At 46.9% G+C, this 26,020-nt stretch overlaps 1 protein-coding gene across 4 annotated transcripts in view; it reads right to left on the bottom strand.

The window, feature by feature from the left end:
* Positions 1 to 26,020, bottom strand: part of Ptpre (protein tyrosine phosphatase receptor type E) — a 148,739-nt gene that overhangs the window by 37,328 nt on the left and 85,391 nt on the right. For all 4 annotated transcript variants that reach the window (XM_034508050.2, XM_076912289.1, XM_076912288.1 and 1 more), the window contains one exon: positions 4,915 to 5,033. In XM_034508050.2, coding sequence (XP_034363941.1) covers positions 4,915 to 5,026 — 112 coding nt within the window. In that variant the 5' untranslated portion in view covers positions 5,027 to 5,033. The remainder of the gene's footprint in view (positions 1 to 4,914; positions 5,034 to 26,020) is intronic.

The raw sequence follows: 26,020 nt of genomic DNA, 5'->3' as shown, positions 1-26,020 counted from the left end.
GAGGCCTACGATAAACATTCCAAGTCGCCCAGTCAGAGTGAACACACATAGGTGTCGGACTGTTTTGTTTCCCTAGCATGAGGTTGTGAGTGTATCTTTCCCTACCTTTTCTTCTATGATGCTAAACTCATGAACACATAGGTTTGGTAAATAAATTAGACACACTAATCTCTCCTGGCATCCAAGATCGCATGACCGAAGGAAGTACTGTTATTTTACAAATTGTTAGGGAAGGAAAACAGACAAACTGATTATAAAGAATCATCTGCCTGATGACAGATTTCAACACAAATGCTATGTATGAAGTGACCAGATGAAACACACACCTCTCTCATTGCTCCTGGAGAGTTGCCACGCTAGGTGCACCTCTTCATTCTGTGTTCTGGCTGCTTGCTGTCCTTTGCAGTCCTTTGGACTGGCTCAGATTGCATGGGTATTTGAGGCTCTTCCTCACTTTGCTGTTCCCTGTACTCCTATTTCTACACTTAAAAAGAGCGATATTCCTATTTATGTGTCTGCGAAATGGGTATATGTCTTTGTGTATTTGTACCACGTGTGTGCAGGTGCTCATGTGGGCCAGAAGAGGGGATCTGATCACCCAGAGCTGAAGTTTCAGTCAGTTGTCAAGGTTCATGTGGGTGCTGGGAACCTAACTTGGGTCCTCTGGAAGAGCAACAAGTGCTCTTAAACACTGAGCCCTCTCTCCAGCCCCTAACTTTGTCTCACCAGGGTTTCTTCTTATGGCATCTCCTAAAAGTGGACGTTCATGTCTCCTACACTCATTATCATACAACAGTAGAAATACCCAGATAGCCTCCCAAAGCATCCGGGTTTTACGCTCACCTGGGGTTTACAAGGGAGACACTTTTTCCTGTACACTAATGATCCTTCTGCTTTTAGTCAGGCAAAAGCACAATAACATTTTAACTTGACTTTCTCTAATATCTAGAGAATTCAGAACCTCTGCTTGATGATTAAGATGGAATTAATCAGATACTTTGATTTTTGCCTGGTTGTGTCTGATATCTCCTAATAGCTTCAGCTGTCAACTTGACACACCTTCGAATTATCTGACGATTGCTTTGCTCAGATGGACCTATGCTCATGTCGGTGGGGTATTTCATTATTGGCTGATGTAGGAGGCTCCACACCACTGGAGGTGGTACCATCTCTAAGTAAGAGGTCTTGGGCTGTATGAAAAACCTAGTTGAGCGTGAGCCAGTGAGTGAGCCACTAAGCAGTATTCCTCAGTGAGTTCTGCTTTAGTTCCTGTTTGAGCTCCTGCCCTGACTTCCCTTTATGGTAGACCATGAGAGAGATATGTAAGCCAAGTTAACCCTTGCTTCGCTGGTGCTTGGGTCATGGTGTCTGTCACAGCAGTAGCAAAGCAAACCAGAGCACCATCCATTTTTCTAATGTGCTCTTTCACACGTTAAAATTAAAGATTCTTCCTGTATGTATTATGGATAATAACACTTCCTCACAACTTTTTTTTTTTACATACTGATAATGAATTCCTTGTCTAAGGAAATGTGTCGTGATGAATATTGAATTAATTTTGGCCAGAGATGAAAGGAAACCATTTCCTGTTGTTCTGGCACATTCTGGCGATGTGCTAACTCTCAAGAGATGCTTCGTGATTTTTCAGGGGTCAGTTCTTTTAAAGAGCACTTGGGGTGCCCTCCCAAGTTACAGGACAAAGGAACAGCTGTGTAACTTGGGGCCTCCATAGCTCCTGATAGTGAGACCAGAGATGTTGCTAGTGTGTGAGGCCCAGAGACCTAATCAGAGCAAGTTTCACATTTACTTCTGTTCTGGGTGCTGAGGTCATGTGATAGTCTTCTCTTCCTGAAAGCAACACTTCCTGCTCACGGCTATGTTATGAACCAATACATTTTGCTCTCAAATGAACTTGGAACAATCTAGGCTTGGATGGTGGTGCCACCCTGAGGGAGACTCAGAAAGCACTTGTGGGGCTGTCATAGGACTCTGACAGATCAAACCTCTACTGTGGGGAGATGGATGCTCTGTCCCTGGGGCTTTAAGATGTTTACTAGGATGCGCAGACAGCTTTCCAGGTATCTCTAAATAGCCAGTTGATTAGTATTTGGTGAGGGAAGTTAGGGATGCGGGTTGAGAAACTTCAGTGAATGTTCTTGAAGGTCACTGTCCTTGGGGCAAGTCTTCAATGTTCTGTGTTGCAGGGCATGATGACTTACTTACATATGAAAAACCACACACACAGAGGCATGCAAGCAGTGTCTGTTTTTTTTTTTTTTTTTTTTTTTTGTGGTCATGGGTATCAGGACAAGGAGGAAGAACAATACAGCCAGCGTGTTCTCTCAGGTGTTTGATTTCATGGCAGAGTTGAACTTTTTCCCTCCCCTTAGGGACACCACTCGGCCTAGAAGAAATTAGTCTATGGTCTGGAAACCCTGTAAAGCCCTTGATAGGGCAAAACTTGAACCTCTGACCCACTGGGAAGGCACCAACTTCCACTGACTTTTTCTAAGAAGCTTTTTGGTATGGATATTGATAATTTAAGCCATCCATAAGCTTTGCAAAGGGCAATACCAAACATGTTGCTCAATTTCATGTGTAAACCTGATTGGGTCATGGCTGCAAAAACATTTTGAGACTACCATCGGAGGGGATTTTTGGATGAGGCTAACACCAGAATCTATACGTTGAGTAAAGCAGATGGTCTGCCCCAGTGTGGGTAGGCCTTGCCCTGTAAGGAATGGAGTAAGTGTGTAGGAAGGGATGGGTGGGCATGAGGCAGGTGCAAAGATAGAGGCCAGCCTTTGCCATTGCGGTTCATTCACTAAGACATGCTTCAGGGAATCCCTGCCAACTCTTTAGGGAGGGTCCCTGACCTCATCCATTTGCTCTGAGCCTGGCTCTCTCTGTGTGCAGCCAAACCCACAAAAATCACAACAAGGGAGTTGAAGGATTGAAGCATTAGAACTCCTGGCTATTGGAGACTAGCTAGATGACTGGAGCTTGCTCCCAGTTGACCACAGCAGAAGCTGATGCTGAGGAATGCGGCTGTGCTCCGAAGACTGTCCAGCCTGCTTCTCTCCGTAACGCTCACTGCATCTGTACCTCATGAGTCAGGGCATGGAGGCACAGAGGCGCATAGAGGAGTCATAGAGTGAGTGCATCCAGGTTACACAGTTAACGAGTGACTGAGACAAGATTTGAACCCAGGCAGTGAGAGTCGAGAAAACCCACTCTTGTTTGTTTTTTTCCCTTTCTAACTTCCTCACTTTGGCTTTGCATAATATTTATTCATTTAATTGAGATGAAATTTACACGTAAAATACACTTTTTTTTTTTTTTTAACGTATAGTGAGTACCTTCCCAGGGTTAGGCAGTCTGGCTATGGTAGTGCCTTTAGAGTATTTCTTTGTCTCCAGTAAGACCCCTCCTATCTTCATCCTCAGCCCCAGAAGCTGCTCACTACTCTCCCTATCCACGCTTTTCAGGTACTGGATATTTCCTGTCAATGCAATCCTACATCTGTTGACATCGTGACATTTCTGTGTTTTCCTTCTATCAGTGGGGATGTCTATGAGGTTCCTCCTTGATGTCACATGGGTACCAGTGTGCGTTTTCTTCTTCTTTAATATTTAAACTACAAGGTGAGGGAACGGATTAAAAATAATCCCATCCCTGCCCCGGGGTGTATCTGTCCTAACTTTCTCATGAGGCTAGGACAATTCTGTCCATTTCAGCTCTATCTCCTGGAAGCCATGACATCCAAAAACACTCCACATTCACCTGGAAAAATAACAACTGTTCGTTTACAAGAGGAAACCTCACCATATACCAATATTACAGAATATTAACAAATGACAAAATAATAACACTATTAGCCCTGCTGTATGGCTATTTGCTCCAATATTCAAACATATTCTCATGAAAGGAAGGCAGGGAGTTCACAAAACAAAGCTATAAGACTAACAAGGCCCTGGGGTTTTACAAGCCAGAGACAAATTGCCTGGGGATGTGGTTGTGGTGAAGGGACTCTTAAGTGGAGCTGCCTCCAAGTTGCACTGGAGGCTGTGATGATACAGCTTTTGTGAGTTGTCACCCAGGCTGGAGTGGGCTTTTCTAGTGAAGGAGCAGCTGCCTCTGAGTCACCCGTAGTTTTGTAAGTAACCCCCCAAAACTTACTGGTTCACCAAGGTAGACATGGATACAGTCATTTCTTGGGCCCATAGTGGGTGTCCTCCGTTGAGTAATTAGATGCTTGCACATATCTCCTCAGGAAAAGTTACACAAGAAACCTTCAAGCCAATATTCACATTTGCTCAACCTCCTGGTCAGTGTTTGCTCACTGTTACTTCTAGCAGGGCTCCTCACAGTCAGATTTTTCAGAATGTATTAGTGAGTTAATCACGTGTGTGTGTGTGTGTGTGTGTGTGTGTGTGTGTGTGTGTCCACATATGCCACAGTGTACTTGCAGAATTCAGAGAACAACTTTCAGGAGTCAGTTCTCTCCTTTCCACTGTGTGGCTCCCAGGGATCGAACTCCGATTATCAGGCCTGATAGCCAGACAGCACTTTGTCCCACTTAGCCATCTGGATGGCCCTCTACATTTTCCCACTCCTTTTTTCCCTCAAGGCTGATCCCTACCCCACCTCCAGCAGGTGGAACAGCCTTCTTGAACACACATAGATGGCTCTGGCTCTGGCTCTGGCTCTGGCTCTGGCTCTGGCTCTGGCTCTGGCTCTGGCTCTGGCTCTGGCTCTGGCTCTGGCTCTGGCTCTGGCTCTGGCACATACCCAGTATCCTCGTTAGCACACAGGAAGAGCCACTGAACATCTTTCCCAGCAGTCCTAGGTTCTCAGGGAGGTGGCCGTTTGTAAGGCAGCAGGGTCAGCTGGGCACAGGTTAGGGGTCCTTACCTGCAGTTGTGCTGGTCCAGTTGCTCTCTGTTGGGGTGGTGTCGTTGCCCTGGCCAGCTCTGGCAAGCGACAAGCTAAAACTTGCCAGCAGGAGTGGACAGAAGGGCTCCATGGCTCTCCTGCCAAGAGAAAAGGACCTGCTCAGAATCTTCCTGAATAGAAGGCCCTGGACGTGGCTGTCACTCAGTAGGGAGGAAGAAGAAATAGGAGAGAAGCTCAGTGTAGGTTTCCAGGAAACCAAGGACTTTTCCTGTTAACTTCATGGTCTCTTTTGCCATCTCCATACTATGGTGGTACAGTCCCTGTCATCTGCAGGTCCAGCCTGAGGACCCAAGGCTCACAGCTCCTACATTGCTGAGGGTGAACCAGCATGGAGTGGGGATCACACCCCAGCTTTATCCATATTGCCAGCCAAGAAGTATCTGTATGAGTCACCTGGTGTCACCTGGTACCCCAGATACCACACCCCCCCAAAAACCTACTGTCCGTCTGCCTCCTTACACAGTCATTCTTGGGCCAAATTGTATCTATGGTGACTGTGGTATCTTGGGTAAGTAGATGCCAGTGCCTTTCTGTGTGCTTCTTGGGCCCCTCTCACTAGGCCAGCCAAATTCATTCCCTCCACACCTGGCTCAGGAACTCCTGCCCAAGCAGCCTTGAGGCCAGTGTCAGCAACCTTCTCTACCCTTTTCCATCCTGTGGCAATAAACTCTCCCAACCTACTCCAGTAGCATTCTCCTGCCCTTGCCTCTGACTGTATTAACTTCCTACTTTACAGAGTCATATACAGCCTCAGGAGAGAGCTAAGTGCTCACCAAGTTGAATGGATGCAGGGGCAGACTGATTGGCAAGGGGTTCAGCATGGGGAAAGCTCTTTCATACTAAGACCCCACAGGTAATATGTTCTCAGATTTTCTCTTGGCTCCCCATTTTGCCCAGTGACCTCCAAACATCTTTAGAGATGACAGTGATGGTGATTACCCTGTGGTATAGAAAGCCTTGCTTGAGGACTCCTGACCAATGGAGGCAGGCAATGGCACCTGCCCAGTGCATATATGTGGTCATGGAACTCATCCACAGCCAGCCCAGGTGCACTGTCCCATCCCTACTGAGAAAAATTTTGCTACCCAAAGCCTCCAAGAAGGATGTGAATGGACCAGACCTCAGAACTGAGACCAGTAGATAGACGCTCAGCACTCACGCTGTTCCAACAGGGAGCACTAATGTTTGTGATCACAGAAGACATGGAAGGAGCTGGGCAATCCCAGTGTTTCTTCATAGGCAGCACTGCTACAATGAACGGGATCCCAAGTATATTATAACAACGACCTCACAGAAATTAGTCAGTGGCCACCAGCATGTGTGGTCTCTCCTCTTCCTAGTGCTCAAAGGTGCACTGTAGATTTATAAAGTGGACCAGACACAAATAGCTCTGTGCTTGAGTGTGCACCTGCTCTAGCCTGCCATTTTCATGGGTGAACCTCTCAAAGGCTGAGACCATTGGCTCCTGGAGGGTGAGAGACGGAGACTAAGTCAGACTGCAGGATTATAAAGCCCATGTTGGAGGTCAGGAATGCTAGGGACATACACCCTCAGCCAGATCCATGCTGTCCAGACTCTCATTTGACAGGCAGCTTCACATACTGCCTTTTCTCTTTCCAATCTGTTACTGAACAGTGCCAGGGTACTTTACATACACTAGAGGAAACTGCTGGGTAATTGATTGGGAATTATTAATTGGCTTAATCCAACTCCAGAGATGCGGAATTCCTGGGTGAAACACTGTGTTTTATCCCAAACATTAATAACCTTCCCCACCAAGCAGTGATCTAAGAGGAGGCTAGGCCAGCACCCTTGGGGAGGAAGAAGCTCAACTCCTGCCACCCCCCCACCCCCCCACCCCCCCACCCCCTGTGGATGGTTGTCTGTAAGTTCTCAGAGCCGAACTTCCTGATGAGACCAGTAGAGGGAGACAAACTGTGCAGCCATCAAAACCTGTCCAGCCATCTGGTGTCTCTTTATTATTCCACTTGAATTCTAAGGCTAGTAACAACCTGTCGGAGGCTCCCTGGCCATCCCCTCTCAAAAAACTTGCGCAGGCTACTTAGTAAGCACAGGCACGGAATCTGTGCAGAAATAACGTGTGAAAGAGGAATTAAATTTACGCCGAACTCCAAGGATTGTAGCTGAGTAGTATTTGCTGTGTGCCTGCCAAGTGCTAAGCACAGGCAGCCCGGGGAGCTTGTGCAGTCTGCAGAGCTGGGGTGAACAAAGCACTCTCTTCCCAGAAAAGCACACTTTATTTTTACTCTACTCGCAATCCACCCGTCTCGCGATATGACTATAAAACTATCATTCTTACTCCATTGAATACTATTCCAGTATGTCTTAAGACAAGATTCAACAAGCCTGCTAGGATCTGGACATGCAAAGCTGAGTCTCATCCATGAGCAGGGAAGCCCCCGGAGCTAGAAGGGCAGTTCAAGGCTGGAGTCCTAGCAGCCCCACGAGAAGCTGTGGAGGTGGTGCCGCTAAGGAATGAAGGCAGTGACCACACAACCCAGTTGTCGGTCATTGTTCCCCAGAAATGAAGTACATAACCAGAACCTTCAGGAGGCGGGATGACACTGCAGCCTGAAGGAAGCTGTGACATTATTGACAGCCAGGGCAATCTTTGTGTTAGCCCACAGGGGCTTTGCTTCCTAGGGAGACCTGAAGAGCAAGAGTGGAAAGTCGGGGGCTGAATTGAGAAGGCCACGCAATGATGCATTAGCCCGTGACTTGTTCGCTCAGGTTCACTAACCTTTTTACTAACAACCCTCATTACTAAAATCACATGGAGGCTCAATATCAGATGTGAGAAATCTACATACCTGGAGAGTGATAGGTTGTATATGACAAAGTGTAAAGACCACCATTTCCCTCTCAGCTTCCTGGGGTGACCACCACCAGACCAAGGGAACATGAACATAGACATGGAAGGTTCCAGGATGTTTTTCACAGGACCACTATCCCATCCCAGGGTCCTTCACTTTGACACACACATTATCCATGGGTCTTAGAGAGGCAGGACAGTGAAGGTTCTCGGGGCAGGCTAAACTTGATCTATGACAAATCCTCAGAGTGGAAGTGTTCTTAGGAGGACTAAAGACACTTGAGTGACAACCGACAGGTGTTTCACTCTCACCTGAAGCACAGATGACATACACGCATGGGCGTTAGGCCGCTAAGGCTGGGCACTCTGCACCCATGGCCTACAGTTCAATGTAGGAAGTCTGGATGTGGGAAGGAAGGCACCAGCACTATGGCATAATGGCTGGTAGCATTAGCCACTTTTTATGGACCACAGCAGAGTCTCCTTTCTGCCTTTACCACACCTTATAGGGTCCCAAACTGAAGCTCTGAGAGTTTGGTTGTGTGTAATACACATAAATACAGTGACCTGGGAGGCCATAAGAGGGTGTCAGACCCCTTGGAACTGGAGTTACAAACTACTGTGATCTTTTTCCCTTAACCCCATGTGGGTGCTGGGAAGCAAACTTGGGTCCTCTGTAGGAGTGTACACTCTTGACCATGGAGACATCTCTCCAGCCCCCAAGTATCTGTTTTTTTATATTACTCTTTTCTATAAACTCAAGACAAGGTGACCCATCTGGCAAGATAATTGTTTTTAATGCTCCAGGAAAAAGAAAAAAAATACTCAGATAAAGAAGTGTCTTTCCACAGCAAAAGAAACAAAACCCAGGCCTTCCCTAACTTTTAGGTGTGAATTTACTTAAAGGGATGAAAGATTTAAAACACACACACACACACACACACACACACACACACACACACACGCCACTCATTAAAATCTGCAAACACAGCATGTTTCGGGCGTATCCGTATGACCTTGCTTCTTTGAAGATGGCTTTGCTTATTAAAAAAGAAAAGATGCTCACAGGGAGTCCTCAGCTCAGTGGGTGAAGGGTGGAACTTAATTGCTTTTGAGCAAAGGTAATTGAATGTCTAAATGCAAACATGGAAACATCTTTAAAAAGAGGTGGCAAAGGGGTCCACGCATTAAGAAAAAAGCAAAAGCAGAAAGAGCAGGTAGGGAAGAGGGGAGAGGAGAGACATGGTGGTGGGTGTCCCAGCCGGACTGTGAGTCACCATAGATAGCCTCATGGTCTGGGCATGGAATGGGCTATCTAGATTGGTAAGAACTGACCTGCAGGAGGCAGTGCCATCCTGGGCATGTGAAGATGCACACAGAGGGGTGCCAATCAGGTATTGGCCACTTGAGAGCCAGGGAATAAGAGAGGGAAAAAGATGGAGAGGGAAGAGGGAGAAGGGAGGGGAGGGGGAGGAGGAAAGGGAGGACAGAGAGAGAGGGAGAGAGAGGGAGAGAGAGAGAGAGAGAGAGAGAGAGAGAGAGAGAGAGAGAGAGAGGAAGGGGGGAAGGAGGGAGAAATAGAGCCGGATGCAGAGGAATAACATCCAACCCAGCTTACCAGGAAGGACCTGTGAGCCCACGAGCCTATCAGCAGGCCTGCTAGGGAACAATTTCAATTCCCTATGTGATGCATGCTAATTTGCATAATTCCAATTATTCACCGAGCCCTCTTGAAGACGAGTAAGAAGTGAAGAGGCTCTTCTGTAGGAACTCATTCTCTTTCATCCAGGTGACAAGACCAGGGCATGAAAATCGCAGGCTCCCACTCTGCAGTACAGTCCTATACTTGGACTCATTTCATCAACAAGCAGTTAAGTGTCTTGTCCAGTCCGGTCAGGCACTGGTTTAGAGAACAGGAGGCTAACAGCATTTCTCTCAATGGGGACCATTGAGGTACATGCAGCCAGACTCTTGGGGATAAGCTTTACTCTCCCTGTTGGGGGAAACAAACCTAAACTTTTCAATCAGAGAAGTCAGGAAAACCCTGCAAACCTACAAGTGGCAAGTGCATAAGACTCATGGATGGGGGGTCACATAGAACAGTGAATGGGGGGGTCACATGGACAGTGAATGGGGGGTCACATGGAACAGTGAATGGGGGATCACGTAGAGCAGTGAATGGGGGGTCACATGGACAGTGAATGGGGGGTCACATGGAACAGTGAATGGGGGATCATGTAGAGCAGTGAATGGGGGATCACATGGAACAGTGAATGGGGGGTCACATAGAACAGTGAATGGGGGGTCACATAGAACAGTGAATGGGGGGTCACGTAGAACAGTGAATGGGGGTCACGTAGAACAGTGAATGGGGGGTCACATAGAACAGTGAATGGGGGGGTCACATAGAACAGTGAATGAGGGGTCACATAGAACAGTGAATGGGTGTCACATAGAACAGTGAATGGGGGGTCACATGGAACAGTGAATGGGGGGTCATGTAGAACAGTGAATGGGGGGTCACATGAAACAGTGAATGGGGGTAACATGGGATAGTGAATGGGGGGGTCACATGGAATAGTGAATGGGGTCACGTAAAGCAGTGAATGAGAGTCACATAAAGTTAATGGAAGGAGGCTGTGAAAGGCCAGTGAATGGGGCCACAGTCAACTCTTCACTCCTTAAAAGTTACACAGAGGCAAGCCATTTGTCAGAATCATCTTTTGATCTTACTTAGCTCAATTTTTTACTAGTGAGTGGATATTGGTGATTAAGGAAAATAGAAACCCCATAAATAATAAGTTCAATATCCACAGATTTAAAAATGAGAGCTAACCAATAGGACCCTGCCCTCAGCACTCTCTTAGTCTCTGTTCCTTTCTCAATCAGAAAAACTAATGGCACTGACAGAAGGCACTGCCAGTCACATAAAGGAAATCTGAATGGCGATGGTGATGTTTGCTCGCTGGGAAAGGAGCTCTCATTACTCTCCGTGCTAGTCAGCCTTCCGAGGCTGTGACAAGACCCCCAAGGAGAACAACCTAGGGAGAGCTTCACCCCAAACACCCCAACAGGTTTTAAATCTACCAGTGGATTGATTAATCAACCAATGAGAGCCCTTATGATTCTCCATAGCCCATGGCGCTGGACCCAGACTTTCATGAGTGTTTCAGGGATGTGTCATGTTTAAGCCAGAATGGTTTTCACTCTCACTGCCAGTGTATCTTCATATTAATAAGTTTGTCCGCATGTTACTACCTGTGAAGTTATGCCAACACGAGGTGTGACTTTGCACAGGAGGTGAGGCTTTGCCATGAAGGTGCTCTTGCTCCAATCCACTTGTTCCCCAGTCTCTTGCTCACTCGGCTATCCTGAGCAGCTATACCTCACTCCCACCAGCCTCCTGGGCCCCTCACTGGCCTCCTGGGCCCCTCACCGGCCTCCTGGGCCCCTCACCGGCCTCCTGGGCCCCTCACCGGCCTCCTGAGCCCCTCACCAGCCTCCTGGGCCCCTCACCAGCCTCCTGGGCCCCTCACCAGCCTCCTGGGCCCCTCACCAGCCACCATGGATGCCTGTTCTTCATATCAGCCCTTCTTCACACTATGCAGATCACCCTGATTTGGTCATTGATGGCAGCTGTCCATCTGTCTTCTGGCCCCTGCCCCCAACTCCTTGTCAGCTCCTCTCTGCACTTGAATGTGTGTGTGGTTCTGTGAGTCAGAACCACCTTGTGGTCTTGTATTAGCTACACAGGTGGCTGGAGGAGAAAGAAAGGCCTGGTCCCAACAGCCCCCAGTAAAAGTGTAGGGGTGCTGTCAGAAGATGGGGAAGCAGGTATCTGTAGCTGGGGAGCCAGTGTGTTTGGAGGAGCAAGACGAATATGTGTTGTTCCTTTGGCCTACTGGCCCTCATGCTGCAGACAACCCCTTCTCTGAACCTGCATTATGAGAGCCCCAAGAATATAGTTACCAAGCTAACCTGTGGGGTTCTGCTTCGGGGGACAAGAAGGTGTGGGAGGCAGTTCCCCTATTTTTACAAAGCCTGGAGGTAGTCCTGGCCCTGCTCCATTTCCCCTCAGGTCACATCCTGTGTCCTGTTCACGAAGCATCCTTCAGGGAATGGGTGTGCCAGCTGCACCTGTGGTCTTGGGAAGAGACAGCTGTGCAATGCAGGCAGTAGTTTTGGGAGCCCTCCAGGGATTGGTACAGACACTTTCGATGGAAGAGTTGGAGAAAGATCACTTCCTCCCCCTCATGACTTTTATTTGACTTTATCTGGACAATAAATCAGCTAGTGACGCCCTTCAATCAAGACCCATAAATAAACCAACACTTCCATTACTGCTTCCAAGGGAGACTCACAAGCATCTTGATAGACTAATGTTCTCTGTGCTGAAATCAGCTTCTGCCATCTCAGGATAATTGCCTCAGCACATGTGCCAATCACCTTGGCACCCAGCTCTACCAGTGCCTAGTAACTACATGAGTGTGTGGAGGCAGAAGAGGGTGTCTCATTCCCCTGGAGCTGGAGTTGTAGGAAGCTGCACACTGCCCAACAGGAGTGCTGGGAACCAAACGCAGGTCCTCTGCAAGAACAAGAGTAAGATCTCTTAACCACTGAGCATCTCTTCAGCCCCTTTCCTTTCCTTTCCTTTCCTTTCCTTTCCTTTCCTTTCCTTTCCTTTCCTTTCCTTTCCTTTCTCCCTCCCGGTCTCCATGCAGAGACTTTCTAAAGGCCAGCAAGAGCCTCTAATTACATATATGATGACGTATCTCACCACTTCTACCTCCTGCCTAGTTCATCTGTCAGACCCACTACCCCAGGGAATGGTTGTCATCAATAGAGGTTTCAGCCAACCCTGCTCAGCTTCCAGAAGTAGCAAGAACAGAGCCACAGAATATGGATCCCAGTTGGGTCAATGAGACCTGTTTTAAGCGGATCACAAGACAAGATTTAAGACAGAAGAGATGGCAGGGATGTAACTTACAACTAGAGGCTGCTGTACAGACACCATTGATCTACCTGCCTGCTGCAAAGCTTTGTGGGAAGAAAACACACACAAGTAACCAGCACCACCAGGAAGCAGCATGGTGATTCCCACCCAATTGAGGCCAAGAGCAAAACAGGCTGGGGAATTGAGGTTTGTGCCCTCATCTAGGGCTCAATGTGCTGGCTTATGCCCTCTATAACCACTAGGAGTAGAAAGTTCTAGAAAGCTTATGCAGGGACTATGTTCTAGTGGCGAAGGGATGAGCATTACTTCCTGTGACAGTGACATGAGCAGCTTATTAAAGTTCCCAGGGAAACAGTCAGTGCCCCCTGTGGATAGGTGTTTCAGTGATAAGAGAGACATACTTTTGTCAAAATCCATCAAACCTTAGGCTTGAGGTCTCTGAATTTTTACCCTTATGTAATTCCACCTTTAGAAGAGGGCTGTTTTCTGAACATAGTGAAACACTGGGCAAGTAGCTCAGTTGATAGAATGCTGGTAGCATCCACAAGATCCTGGGTACCAGCTCCAACATGAGACAGAAGATCAGTGAGGTCACATGCACACCTGTAACCCAGGCACTCTGGAGGTGGAGGCAAGAGGGTCAGCAGCTCAAGGTCATCCTTGGCCATGTAGCACATTCAGAGTTTCAAGGTAGTCCGAGTTACAAGAAACCCCATCTCAAAAACAAAGAGACCAAAGCCAATGTCTGGCTCCCTTCTAGTCAGCAGCTTCCAACCTGTATGTAGTATGATGCATCTTCAGTCATGGATCAGCACCCTGACTCCCTCCATTCCAGGTAGGGAAACAGCTCTCTGTGTGTCTTGAAGGGTCGGAGGAGACAGGCAGAAAGGATGCTATCCAAATGCTACCGGTATGAATTCATTACTGTGATTCTATCTTGCTTCACTGGTGGGCTGCACTGAACCTTTAGTGGAGATTGTCACATGTTTCCTGACCCTCTTTTGTTAAGAAAGGGCTTAGTACAAAGGAATGGTGCTCATCCAAGCAAATGTAAGGTAAACTCATGCCTGCAGACTCCCTGACCACCAACCCTATGCTACTCAGAGAATGCGGTCATCTCAGCAATAGAAAAAAAAAAAAAAAAGCCTGGTTTCTCTTTCCCACGAAGTGGGGGAGGGGTGGCAAGGTGAGACAGCAGCCTTTAATACCCTATACCTTCCCCCCCAGGAACACTCAGGCTGGGTAGGAAAGAGGTTGCCCAGATGTTGAGTCTCCACAACATCCTAGGCATCCCAGATGCTCATACAACTGGGTGTGCCAGAGAAATCTGAGTTATAATTCGGGGACATCGTGTATCTAGCTGCAACTTGGAATCAGATTTTGTCACCAAATAACCAGAGGAGCAGTTATAAATAATTCATGCACGTTGTTTGGCTCAATTACCATTGCTCACATGGTAGGGAAAGTTCTTTGAAGTCAGTTCTTTCTTGAGGGACAATGACACACCCCCGTTGGACCAGGCCATGCTTCTGCCCTAATTAGATATTTACACAAGAGACCCGAGTGAGGAGGCTGGATTTATTTTTAATAAAAGAAGATTAAAATGCATGTATTCTCAGCAAATTAAAGAAGACCAAACTGAATTAAAATTCCCCCACAACTTGGCATGGCGAGGTGCTGAAAATGAGACACCACATTAGAAATTATGAAAGGATGTTGCTTGCAACCAGGAAATAAAAATCAGGCTTTCCCTCTCCTCAACTCCCTTTCCCAGTGTCCTGTGGGAATTCCAGCCAGGGAGCCAGAGAGCACCAAGTGCCCCTCTGCCTTCAGAGAGCCATCCTAAGCCCAGCCTGCATGCCCACCTGTGGAGCTGTAGGCTGTAAGTAAAAAGGCAGATGGGGATGATATACCAAGAAACTGAGGGAAGCTGAATCACTTTGGGTTACTCAGTGATTCAGTCCACACCTGAGCTCCTCAAAGAAGGTTAGGGCTCTGGGCTTTATGTGCATGGACATGCTTTCAAATTCTCCAAACTAATGTCGAATAATAAAAACTTAAGACTCTCACAGTGGCTCCACACACATAGATGTTACCATCAAATGCAGAAATAGACTCAGGCACAGAAAGCAGGAGCCCAGGTATTTCCAGTAGCTTTGTTCATAAAAATATAAAACAAAAAATATGAGAACTAATGCGTTTGAGTATCAGGAAGGAAGGGGTTAAACCTACTCTAATAATTGTGTTGAAAAGAAAGACAGATGTAGCCATCGCCTCATGCTCAGGGATTGAGCTCAGAGAGGGTCCTGGGAGAGGCCAGTGTGGGTCCTTCCTCACTTGCCTTTTCAGAATCTCCATCAGCTCTGGCCTCAGGAACATCCTGTCCTCTGCCTCTCAGCAGCTCTGAGTCTGTGCTTGGGAATTCCCTAGCACATGCTCAACCATGAAGATTCCTCCTGACTCTCCTTCACCTATCTAGCTCATGCTGGCCTCTCCAGGAACCCATGGCCTTGCTGCAGCCAGCCACCCCCAGACCAGGGCACTCTTATTTCTAGTACTAGTAAAATCCCACCAATTTGCCACCTTCCTGCCTGGTGCACAGTGCACAGAGGGACCATGTGTTTCCACAGCCTTCTTACTCCTGAGGCGACCACAACCCAGAAGGACCACAACTTATCTGGCCCAAGACACGTACCTAGAGAATGGAAGAGGGAGGGACCCATTCTAGTCCAATCCAAGTCAGTTTGTGGCAGCTCCATTCATTTATTCATTCATCAATCCATGTATCACTCACTCATATGCTGTCATTCAATTTTTTAATGGCACCCACTGACTGTGTCCACAATTAAACAAAATAAAGCAAGCCACTCTGCCCACTTTACAGTTCAGGTTACTGAGCAAGGCACCTCGATTGGAAGATAGACAGAAGAAACTCCTCAGAGTTTTAGGGTTTCCAAACCCCAGATAAAGCAGTCAGCAGATTCAGTGTCTAGAGAGAATCTACTTCCTAGCTCCTAGATGGCACTGCCTCCTATTTCTGAATTCTGTCAAACCCCTGTCTGCCTCTGGCTCGTAGTGCTATTCAAACAGAGAATTCATGGGTTGTGTGTGTCTCTCAGTAGTTGATCATTTGCACAATACGTCCAAGACCCCAGGCTTAATTCCCATTATCATAAAAAAAAGCAAAACCCAAGAAATACAAGCAGAATTCTCCCTCCATTTCTAGATTATCACAACGGGTCCCCTAACAGATATCCTCCCCGTTATTTGCACAAATTGAATTCTGCAGGATGGCTCCGCACTCCTGGAGATAGTGATTAGGATTTCGGGAGGACATCCTCCTGCCTCCCTGGGCCCCAGACCATCATAAGGCTGTATGTTCTGAGCAAGAGAATTCTTGAGAATGAGAGTGGGGGTGGTGTGGTGTGAGTGTGTTAGTTCTGGGGTTACATTTCATTTTATTGACGCTCTGTTGGCAAACTACAATCAGCACCATATAATTATAGAAAATTATAACAGCAGCACGGCAGAGAACCCAAAAACTACCCCTTGGGAATATTAATAAGTAGACACTCTCTCCTCTTTAGTAGAAAATGCACAGCAATTTCATAAAATGGCTGGCTTTCACACTGGGAAGCATCACGGAGCTCATGAATTTTTAAAGAAATGCTGATTTTAGTGTGACCAGGAGATAGTAACAAGGATTGTTCTTTATTTGTCCAGGGTGTGTTTGTTCATTGGTTCAACAGGTGTTTTCCATATCATGGAAGGAGTCTAGTTTACCTGGCAAGGCTAGACAAACATGCTCACTTTAAATGCTTCTGTTCTAACTGGGGTGGGTGGGGGTGCTCCACTGTAGATGTCTTCAGTGAATCGAGGTATTCCTGCCCCACCCTCATGAACCCACCTAAATAAACTGGGTGCTGGAGAAGCCATGGTGACTAAATTTGCATCCTCAGCTTCAAGGCACTCCTGGGAGCATGAAATACTGCTCTTCCAAGCCTGGCATGTCGGAGGCATGCCTGCATGGATCCTGAGCTGAGCAGAGAGTCAGACTGTCAACAGATAGCTGCCTGGAGAAAGCCTTCCTAAGGCCAGGGTCCCTCACCAGTCCTATCCTGGGGGACAGAATGATGCTCTTGATTTTTTTATTTGCTCTTAAGCCAGGATGGACAGCAATACTGAATACTATTACTATTCGTCACAGGGTGATGTTAGTCTGTGTCTCACAAGCCAAGGGCAGGCAGAAGTTATGTTATGACTTAGTGAGGTGCTGAGCTCCAGAAAGGCTTGATATAAGAGCAGCCTTGAGCATTTTAGTGTCTTTAAATCAGCCTGGCAGTACACTGAGGACAGGGAGACAGATGAGTGAGGCAGGCACCTAGGCTCAATACCTGTCACTCTGTAAGTTGCCTGCCTCTCAGACTCACTACCTTCCATAATCTGAGGCTCTGTGGTCTGAGACCTTGTGCCAGCTTAGGATGCATGGGAGAACCCAGGTGAGCGGTGTTCATGATCTGCTCTGAGCCAGCAACAGGACAGTACCCCTGCATACTACACACATGCTCATGGCACACCCTGTTCCGGCTCATCTGGGGCACCCACAGCTGAGCACCTCCTGAAACTGGGTTCCAACACATGGGTGGGAGAGGGGACTTGAAAAGCTCACTGCTCAGTGGGGCAGACACACAACAGGAAAGTGCTGAGTGTTGGATGTGTGTCCAAGAAGAGGATTTCACATGATTAAGGCATTATGGGTTAACATTTTATGGCCTCTACTCAGCTTAATACCTGAACTTGAAAGCATCCTTGATGCAGGATTCCGGAGCTATTTATGCACTCCCAACACTTGAAGCTAGAGGTCAAATGCTGAAGATGACCAGCAGATGGCGCCCCGGGAAAGTCACAGAAACATCCACCCACATCAACCTGCTGCTGCCAGATCAGAGCTCATCCTTCCTAACTAACTCAGCATGTCCCCAAAAGTCACCCTCACAGATTCACTTTATAAATGTGATTTCTGGTCCCATCACTACCAGGATAACAACTGTAGCGATGCCGTGACCAGCTTCTCAAATCCTCTCCATTCACACACTGGCAAGCGATTAAATAGGAATTAGCCTTTTAAGGCACATCCGAATTCCCCCTAGCAGGCCCCTCACCTCTCATGTTCTCACTTTCAATTCAATTCTATGATCTGTGGGTCCCTCATTCCTCCCTCAGTCAAGAAATTTAACACTCCAGTGAAAGTTCCTCGGCTGAAAGAGCTGGGAGGAAATTACCCGTCAAATGGCATGGTACATCCAGGACACTGGCTCTCTTCCCACAGCATTGATCCTTCCATACATATTAAAATCAATTATTCTGGAGACTCTAACTCACAGTGCGTACATACACATATCTGGGAGGCACTAAAGGTGAGGTGGCAGTGGCTCTGGGGACACCTGCTCTCACCTGCCAGCTGCTTAATGGATCTGCCATTGGCTATTTAACACGCCGACAAGGACAGCCACTGGGAGAAAAATTGTTGGCAGCATAGCCTCTTCCCAGATGTGTAGATGGTGCTTATTCTTCACCGAGTGGGCAGTCTTGTTATTTCTCAGCCAAGGAAAAGGGTTAGTTCCCAGCCAAGTCTTTTCTGCAGAGCCAGGCACGTGGCAAGAGCCGGGTTTCCAAGTCCCTTGGCTCTACCATTTCCTAAATGCAAGAGCAGCTTGGGCAGATCATACGAATTGGGAGCTCGGTATAGGGAAACACTGATGACATGAATGAGTTAGGACAGTTGTGCGAAGCAAATGACAGGGGCTAAAGGGGCTGGGAAAGTCAGGCCACATTGCCAGCCTGCAGGGGACCTCACATCTGGGGACTGACCAGGACTTACAGGATGGGTGAATGAGTGAATGAAATAATGAATGCCCTCCAGTACTGTGGTGTGCTCTATCAACAGAGTGACCATTTCTTGTTTGCCTTGGACTGCTGGCTCATGGCTATGGCAATTATGGCCCATCCCTCTCTGTTTCACCAAGGGTTTGTTTGGGGAGCCAATCACAAGGCCACCTTGACTATGTGCCACAGAGGACTGGTAACCATCAGAGAAGTGGGAGGGAAATTCTGTTGTCTTTATAGGGAACCCTACCACCACCAAGTAAATAACGTTTGCTATTTCAATAATAATATTTAGAAGATCGAGGAATCAAGGACTCCTAAGTTTAAACTGACATGTTTCTAACCATGGCTGCTGTTTCTGCAGCATGCTCAATGGAAATGCCTGGATCTGAAAAATTTAAGATACTGGCTGCCATTCATAAGCTGAGTGGCCTTGGGCCAGCTTTGACTCTCTCTGGATCTATAAAGTGAGCAAGTAGAGCCTAAACTCTATGTCTCCAGGAAGTTGGAGAGGTGAGGGAAGCCCTCGGTGCTGCCTGGTCCATGGGGGCCTTTTGCAACAATGTACTGAATCCTGATGGGGTAATCACGTGATCAAAGTCACTACTCAGGAGCTTGTCCACCAACTCTCCGGAATAAACAGATACAGCTCCCCTGCTGTTGATGATGGACCTTTCTGGAATGTAAACAAATACTTTGAAATGAATTCAGCTCAAAGGTGACCAAGGTGAAGGCGGTCTCATTCATTTCACTTCTGTTTGCTTTTTGTGTCTGCTGGTGCTGAGGGAGGATCTACATCTGGGGGAGGACCTACACTTGTAGTTCCAAGGACAAAAACTCCCAGAACAAACAGGACATAGAGCCTTCTAGATGTCAGAAGGGGCTCCTCCCTCTGAACATATAGACAGGATCCAGCAGGTGCTACATTGTAGCTGAGCCTCTGACCCTTAGATACTAAACAAATCCAGTCTAGGAAGGCTCCTTAGACCAGCAGAGAGCACCTAATCCCCATCCCTACAAAGCTAGAGTTGAGTCTTCTTGGCCTCTGTTACCTCTCTGGAGCAGTACAAGGTTTCTATAGCGCCGGCTACACAGAGCACTATGGATTAGAGAGGTCAGGCAACCAGCCCACTGACACTCAGTTAGTAAAACGACACATCCTGAGTTCAGACTTGGGAAGACTGCCAAGTGCCCAGAACACAGACACTCACATGGCTACTGTTGAAGTTCATTAGTTGTGGGCACGCTCTTGCTTCTGAACTTTGTAAGGTTTCACCAGGATGAGTGTGGGACACATCTAAACTGACAAACATTTCATTTTAGGACAAACGGATACACATTTTGTAAATTCCAAAAAATTAACTGAAAAATATTTACTGACTTCACCCAATCCTCAAGGAAAAAAAAAAATCCATTGCTTCTTTTGGCAGAAGCCAGTGTTAGCATTTTGTGGGCCTGGGACTCTAAACATCCGCATGCAAAGCTGCATTTATCCTGTTCTACCTGGGAAAGGACTCTTTGTCCTTAAAATAGGTACTTAATAAATATTTGCCCAGTGGGTGAATGAAGCAGCTTTTACTCCCCACCCCAAGGGCCAACTTGAGTTTTCTTCCCCTGCAACCAATGCTTCTATAAACACAGAGCCCCGTTGCCTCAAATATTTATCAACAGAGACTCAAGAATATTATGTCCTTTAAGAGACAGCTCCTTGCTCTGTTAAAAGGGGAAGAGACCTCAGTGGAAGGAAATGTCACAACCTACTAGGAAGAAGAGAAAGAAGAGAAGCAGAACCAGGCATCAGTATTCTCAGAGTTTAGGCCGTTGTGCTTAGCATTTTCGATTTGGCATTTTCACCAAGGTGAAACCTGTGAGGGTCGGGAGGGTGGGCAGGGGTTTTGACTCAAGCATCTTTCCCATGTCACCCGTGCCGGTGGAGGGGCTGGGAGGAGCAGGAGCAGAGACACCATGACAGGGCAAGACAGAAAGAATCTCTTCTGGTGAGAATCAGACGTTCCTCAGACTTGACATGATCTCAGGGCTTGGGAGAGACCCCCTCAATGGTCCTTGCATAAGCTATCTTCATTCTGTCTGCCACAGAGATATGACAACCCCAAACCTCTCTCCTAAACCCAAGTCCTCCTAAGATAGAAAAGAGACAGGACACAAGCCCCACCCTCTGACACTGTCCAACTCTGTGACCTCAAGGTTTCCACAAAAATAGAGCCTCAGAGGTGTTGAGATGGTTCACTTTATAAAGGTGCTCACAGCCAAGGCCATAATTGAGTTTGTAATTGAGTTTGTTCCTCAGGACCTTCATGGGTGAAAGGAGAAAATCCACTCCTGAAAGCTGTCCTCTGACCTTCACATGTATGTCGTGGCATGATGGTGCCTGCACATTCACACACAAACCCTGATAGTAATAAAATAAAATGTAGCCTTGCATTAACGTGGCCCAAATAGTGCTTATTCTCTCATTTCCTATCAATCAAAGAGTCTTTAAATGCCACCAACCTCCTGGATCATGCTTAGATCAGACTGAAGGAAATAATAGTCTTCAATTAAGTAGTGATTTTCTAAGCTAGTCAAGTACCTAAAAGGGACGAGAAGTTGATTAAGCATAAAATTCTTAATGCTCAGACTTAGCCTTGCTCTTCCTCTGTCTGTGAAATGCCCTGGGGACATGGATTAAGGCTAGAACTATAGAGCAGAGGCAGAAGGTAGTCTTGGAAGCCTCTCCCTTCCCCAGGATGGGTTTGCTAAAGACTATCAAGAATGAGGACAGGCAAAAAGTAAGGTACTGAGTAGAATCTCCCAAGTTCATGTCTTCCTGGAACCTCACTTTGTGCCCTTGTTTGGAATAGCATCTCTATAGCTGTGAGCAGTTAAGATGAAGTCAAGTTGAGCTGGGCAAGGCCCAGCTCCACTCACTTGTCTTTGTAAGAAGGGGAGGAGACACAAAATAGAGGTTGGGTCAGCAAAGGGAACAACACAGCCAGAACCCAGGAAAGCCCAAGACAGTGGGGAGCCCTGAGCCCAGAAGCAGCAGGAAGCAGAGGTCCTCCCTTAAAAAATAAAAGATTTATTTTATTGTTGAATATGTGTCTGTATGTGAACATGTACATGAGAGTGCAGGTACCTGCTGAGGCCAGAAGTTATCAATTGCCTTGGAGTTGGAGTTACAGTGTGGGTGCTAAGATCGAACTGAGGGCCTTTGCAAGAACATCATGGACTGAAGAGACAGCAAATTTTAAATATAGGACTATATATATAATCCATTCTGAGGTATGTAGGTGCCCCCAAAGAATTTAAAACAGGTGTTGAAACAAAATGTGTACATAAACATTTGTAGCCATATCTCTTAAGATACAGAAATGAGCTGAATGTCTAGCTGAGGATTAGTGGGTAAATAGCAGGAGACATTGGTACAGTTTCCAGTCAGGACAGAATGGCTTGATACATCCTGTTGCCTAGCTGAACTATAAAACACAATGCAAAAGGAAAGAAGTCACACTTATAAGGTCGCATATTATATATGAGTTCACTTATATAAAATAACCAGAATGTGTAAACTGATAGGTGCACAAGGCAGACTGGTGGTTGCCAAGGACTGGGAGGGAGGATGCTTTGTGGGGAAATTTCCTTTTGGACTGATACAGATATGTTGGAACTGGGCACAGAGTATGGACTCACAAGCAGCCTGCATGAACAAATGCAAATGGTGCATACACTTCAGCATGGCTAAGTTTACTTCAAAAAAGACAAGTCACTTCCAGGATTGTGTCAGTTGTTTTCTGTTGGTTCGATAGAACACCATGACCAAGGCAACTTGTAGAAGAAAGAGTTGGTTGCTAAGGGACCAGGTTCATAGCTGGTCCCATGCTGCCATGCCTTCCTCCCTCAAACCAGGATCTAAAGTAATTTCTTGCCTATGGTCACATCAGGGATAAAAGTAACACAGGGAGAGACATACCATGCATGGAAAGTGGTGTACAGGTACTCCTACAGTGACATCATACAGTCTGGGGTCTGGGGTCTAGGGTGGAAAAGACTTTGCGAAATCATACCATGATGTTCAGACATTTTATTTCCAGAACTGTAAGACAAAATAAACCTCTTTACTTTATAAAGCCTTGGGGTTTTTCCTCGCAGCAATGGACAGCTGCCTCACACAAACAGATGCTCTGTTTTGGCATGAAGGACACTCTCCTTGGCAAAGGATCCAAAAATATCCCAGGTAATAGTATTTATGATAATGAGCCACGCACGTCTGTTGAGTGCTGTGTACTACTTCCTAAGTGCCTGTCATCACCAATCTACTCAACTCCCACAACAGGAAGATATTAGATCCTTACTTTTCTTATTAATATATTATTTATGATTATGTACTTATATAAACATAATTATATAAGTGCATATTATTATGATCTCTGTTCAATCATCTTCAATTTCCAGACAGGAAACTTGAGGCACATAAACACTGAGACCCTTGTGAGGTGAGTGGATGACATTGCTTCCTCTCTAGGGAACGCACTGTGGAGTACGATTAGGATGTCGGGAGTGATGCTACCTATAGAATCTTCCTTTGAGCACCTGCAGCGCCCCGCCCCCACACCCATACAAAGGCTGGGGACCTAAACTTTGTTCTTGTCTATATTAATCCTGAGTCTTGATTAAATATGAGTCCTATGTTCTGAGGGCCCCATTGTGCTAAATTACACGGGGAGAATGTATTGCAAATTGCACTCATTACTAGAAGTTACCCGGCAACATCTATACTAATTAAGTAGGGATCATTTCTTTAGCTATAATTTTAAAATGCTGGCAGAACTCCAGAGCCCTCCGCCTGCCTGTGGACAGATACGAATGGGTGGAAGACAATGTGTTTTCATTTCCAAGTACTTCAAATCCTACCTTTAAAACTGCTTGCTAAGAGAGCTGGAACAGTGAGTGAATTAGTGGTTAAGAGTGGATAGTGCTCTTGCAGAGGTCCTAAGTTCAGTTCCCAGCACCCATGTTGCTCCAGAGGATATAATGCCTTTTCTAGCCTCCCCAGGCAACTGAATTCATGTCTATACACCCCCACACACATACACATAAACATAGTTAAAAATGATATACTAAAAAAACCTGTCTGCTAACAGGAGTCACTCTTTTCCTTTTTTAAAAAAATAAGTATTTATTTTAATTAAAAAAGAGAGAGAATGTGTGTGTGCAATACCTGCAGAAGCCAGAAGAGGGCATTAGATCCCTGGAACTGGAGTTCAGGTGTTTGTGAGCTACCATATGGGTGCTGGGATTAGAACCCTGGTCCTTTGCAAGAACAGGCAGTGCTTATAAGTGCTAAGCCATCTCTCTGGCCATTTCCTTTCCTTTTGTTTAGCTCACACTACTCTCAGGATCAATGGAGCAGAGTATAGTTTACAAAAGAAAGAACTCAGAATTCTTTCAGAACTTTCAGTGCTCATATGTGCTCATATTGTGTGTGTGTGTGCGCGCGCGCGCGTGCGCTATGGTCCACACATGTGTTCATGTAAGCGTGTGTATGTTGGGGTCCATGGGCATGTGCACCTGTATGCACATGTATGTAGAGGCAAGAGATCATCAAACATCTTCCTCAATTGTTTCTCATCTTATTTTTTGACACAGGCCATCTAACAGAACATTAAGCTCACTGATTCTGCTAGACTGGCTGTCTGCTAAGTTCTAGGGATCTACCTGTCTCTTACTTCCGACTCCAGAATTACATCTGCACTCTACCTTTATGTAGGTCCGGGGGATTCGAAGTCAGCTCCTTGTGCTTTCCCAGCAAGCATTTTACCCACTGAGTCATCTCCCCAGCCTCAGTGCTCATGTTTGCGATGCGTTAGAAAGAAGTTCTGAAAATTACTCTGCTTAAATAAGAAGCAACTACATCCGGTATCAGCTGGAGACTACAAACAGAAACCACCTATTGCTCTCATAGCTGTGTGCTGCCAGCCTGCTCACAGACATTGCTCTGCTGAGTGGCATGCAAGGGGCATCAGGGAGGTACAGGGTACCTTACAGAGGTCAAGTTAGCTCTACTTCTCAGCAAGAAAGTGACAAGCTGGGACAGGAACCGGCCCTCTGACCAGAAGGCCACGTTGCTTCTCTGTACTTGAATGTGGAGTATGTGCATAAATGCAGGCAAAGAGATGAACCGTGCTCTATGAGACCCAGGCTGCCACAGTACTGCAGAGAAAGTTGATGTAGTTCTACTCGTCCACCCATTTTCATCCACCGATTCTGCTGCTTGTGCATGTCTGACTGTGCTTCACAGAGTGCCTGTGGTGGTCTGCATATGCTTGGCCCAGGGCGTGGCACTATTAGGAAGTGTAGCCTTGTTGGAGTCGGTGTGTCACTGTGGGGGTGAGCGTAAGACCCTCACCCTAGTTGCCTGGAAGTCAGTATTCTGATAGCAGCCTTCCGATGAAGATGTAGAACTCTCAGCCCCTCCTACACCACGCCTGCCTGGATGCTGCAATGCTCCTGCCTTGATGATAATGGACTGAATCTCTGAACCTGTAAGCCAGCCCCAGTTAATGTTGTCCTTATAAGAGTTGCCTTGGTCGTGGTGTCTGTTCACAGCAGTAAAACCCTAACTAAGAGAGTGCCCAAGGTGGGGCAAAGTGGTGAGTAGGTGTGGGTGTCTGCCCTCCCTGCATGCACAGTTCTTTTCTTGGCAGTGCCCTGGTCCCACCTGTTCCTTCTTGCAAAGGCCCCTGGGACTAGAAAGTAATGCTCACTACCAACTTTTCCCCAGCAGAACACTGCCTTACCTAAGGAAGTCTGAGTAAGTAGTGTCCACCTTTATAACCCAACTCCCTGGCAGTTTCCGCCCCCATTTCGCCCCGCTGGATAGGATTACTGTTCTCAGATCTCCCATAGCCCTGAGATTGATAAACTAAGCACTGGAGAGCAGCCCAGGCTCAGCTGCAAATTATACAGTCACAGCTTGGCCCTTCCAAGCCAGGGCACATCACTGTGGATCTGGAAACATTCTGTTGAGGATTTGGCTGCCAGGAGCTGGAGTTCCTCCTTCGGCACAGCTAAGTTTACTGCTGCCAGACTCTGCTGGGTACAGCGGTTGGGGCAGAGCCACCCTCCAGCCTGCAGACAGCAGATGAGAGAAAACACTGCCATTACCCCTTCTGCAAAAAGCGTGAGCCTATTTGTGGAGGACAGAAAGGAGGAGCCAGGACCTTCAGAGCCCTGGCAATGTTTGTACAAATGCTCACTACAGACAATCATGGAGCGTCTTCATGAGTGGCCACTAACGTGAGACTGCTTTCCCTAATCTGAGAACTCCCCAGAACACTTCAGCACCCCCAGGAGGTTCAGAGCATCAGGATGTAGAGCATGCATGGTCTATA

The sequence above is a fragment of the Arvicanthis niloticus genome, chromosome 1 (genome assembly GCF_011762505.2).
Source record: "Arvicanthis niloticus isolate mArvNil1 chromosome 1, mArvNil1.pat.X, whole genome shotgun sequence".
NCBI lineage: Eukaryota > Metazoa > Chordata > Mammalia > Rodentia > Muridae > Arvicanthis > Arvicanthis niloticus.
Note: the sequence above shows the minus strand (reverse complement) of the source record. Positions and strands in the feature narration are given on the sequence as shown.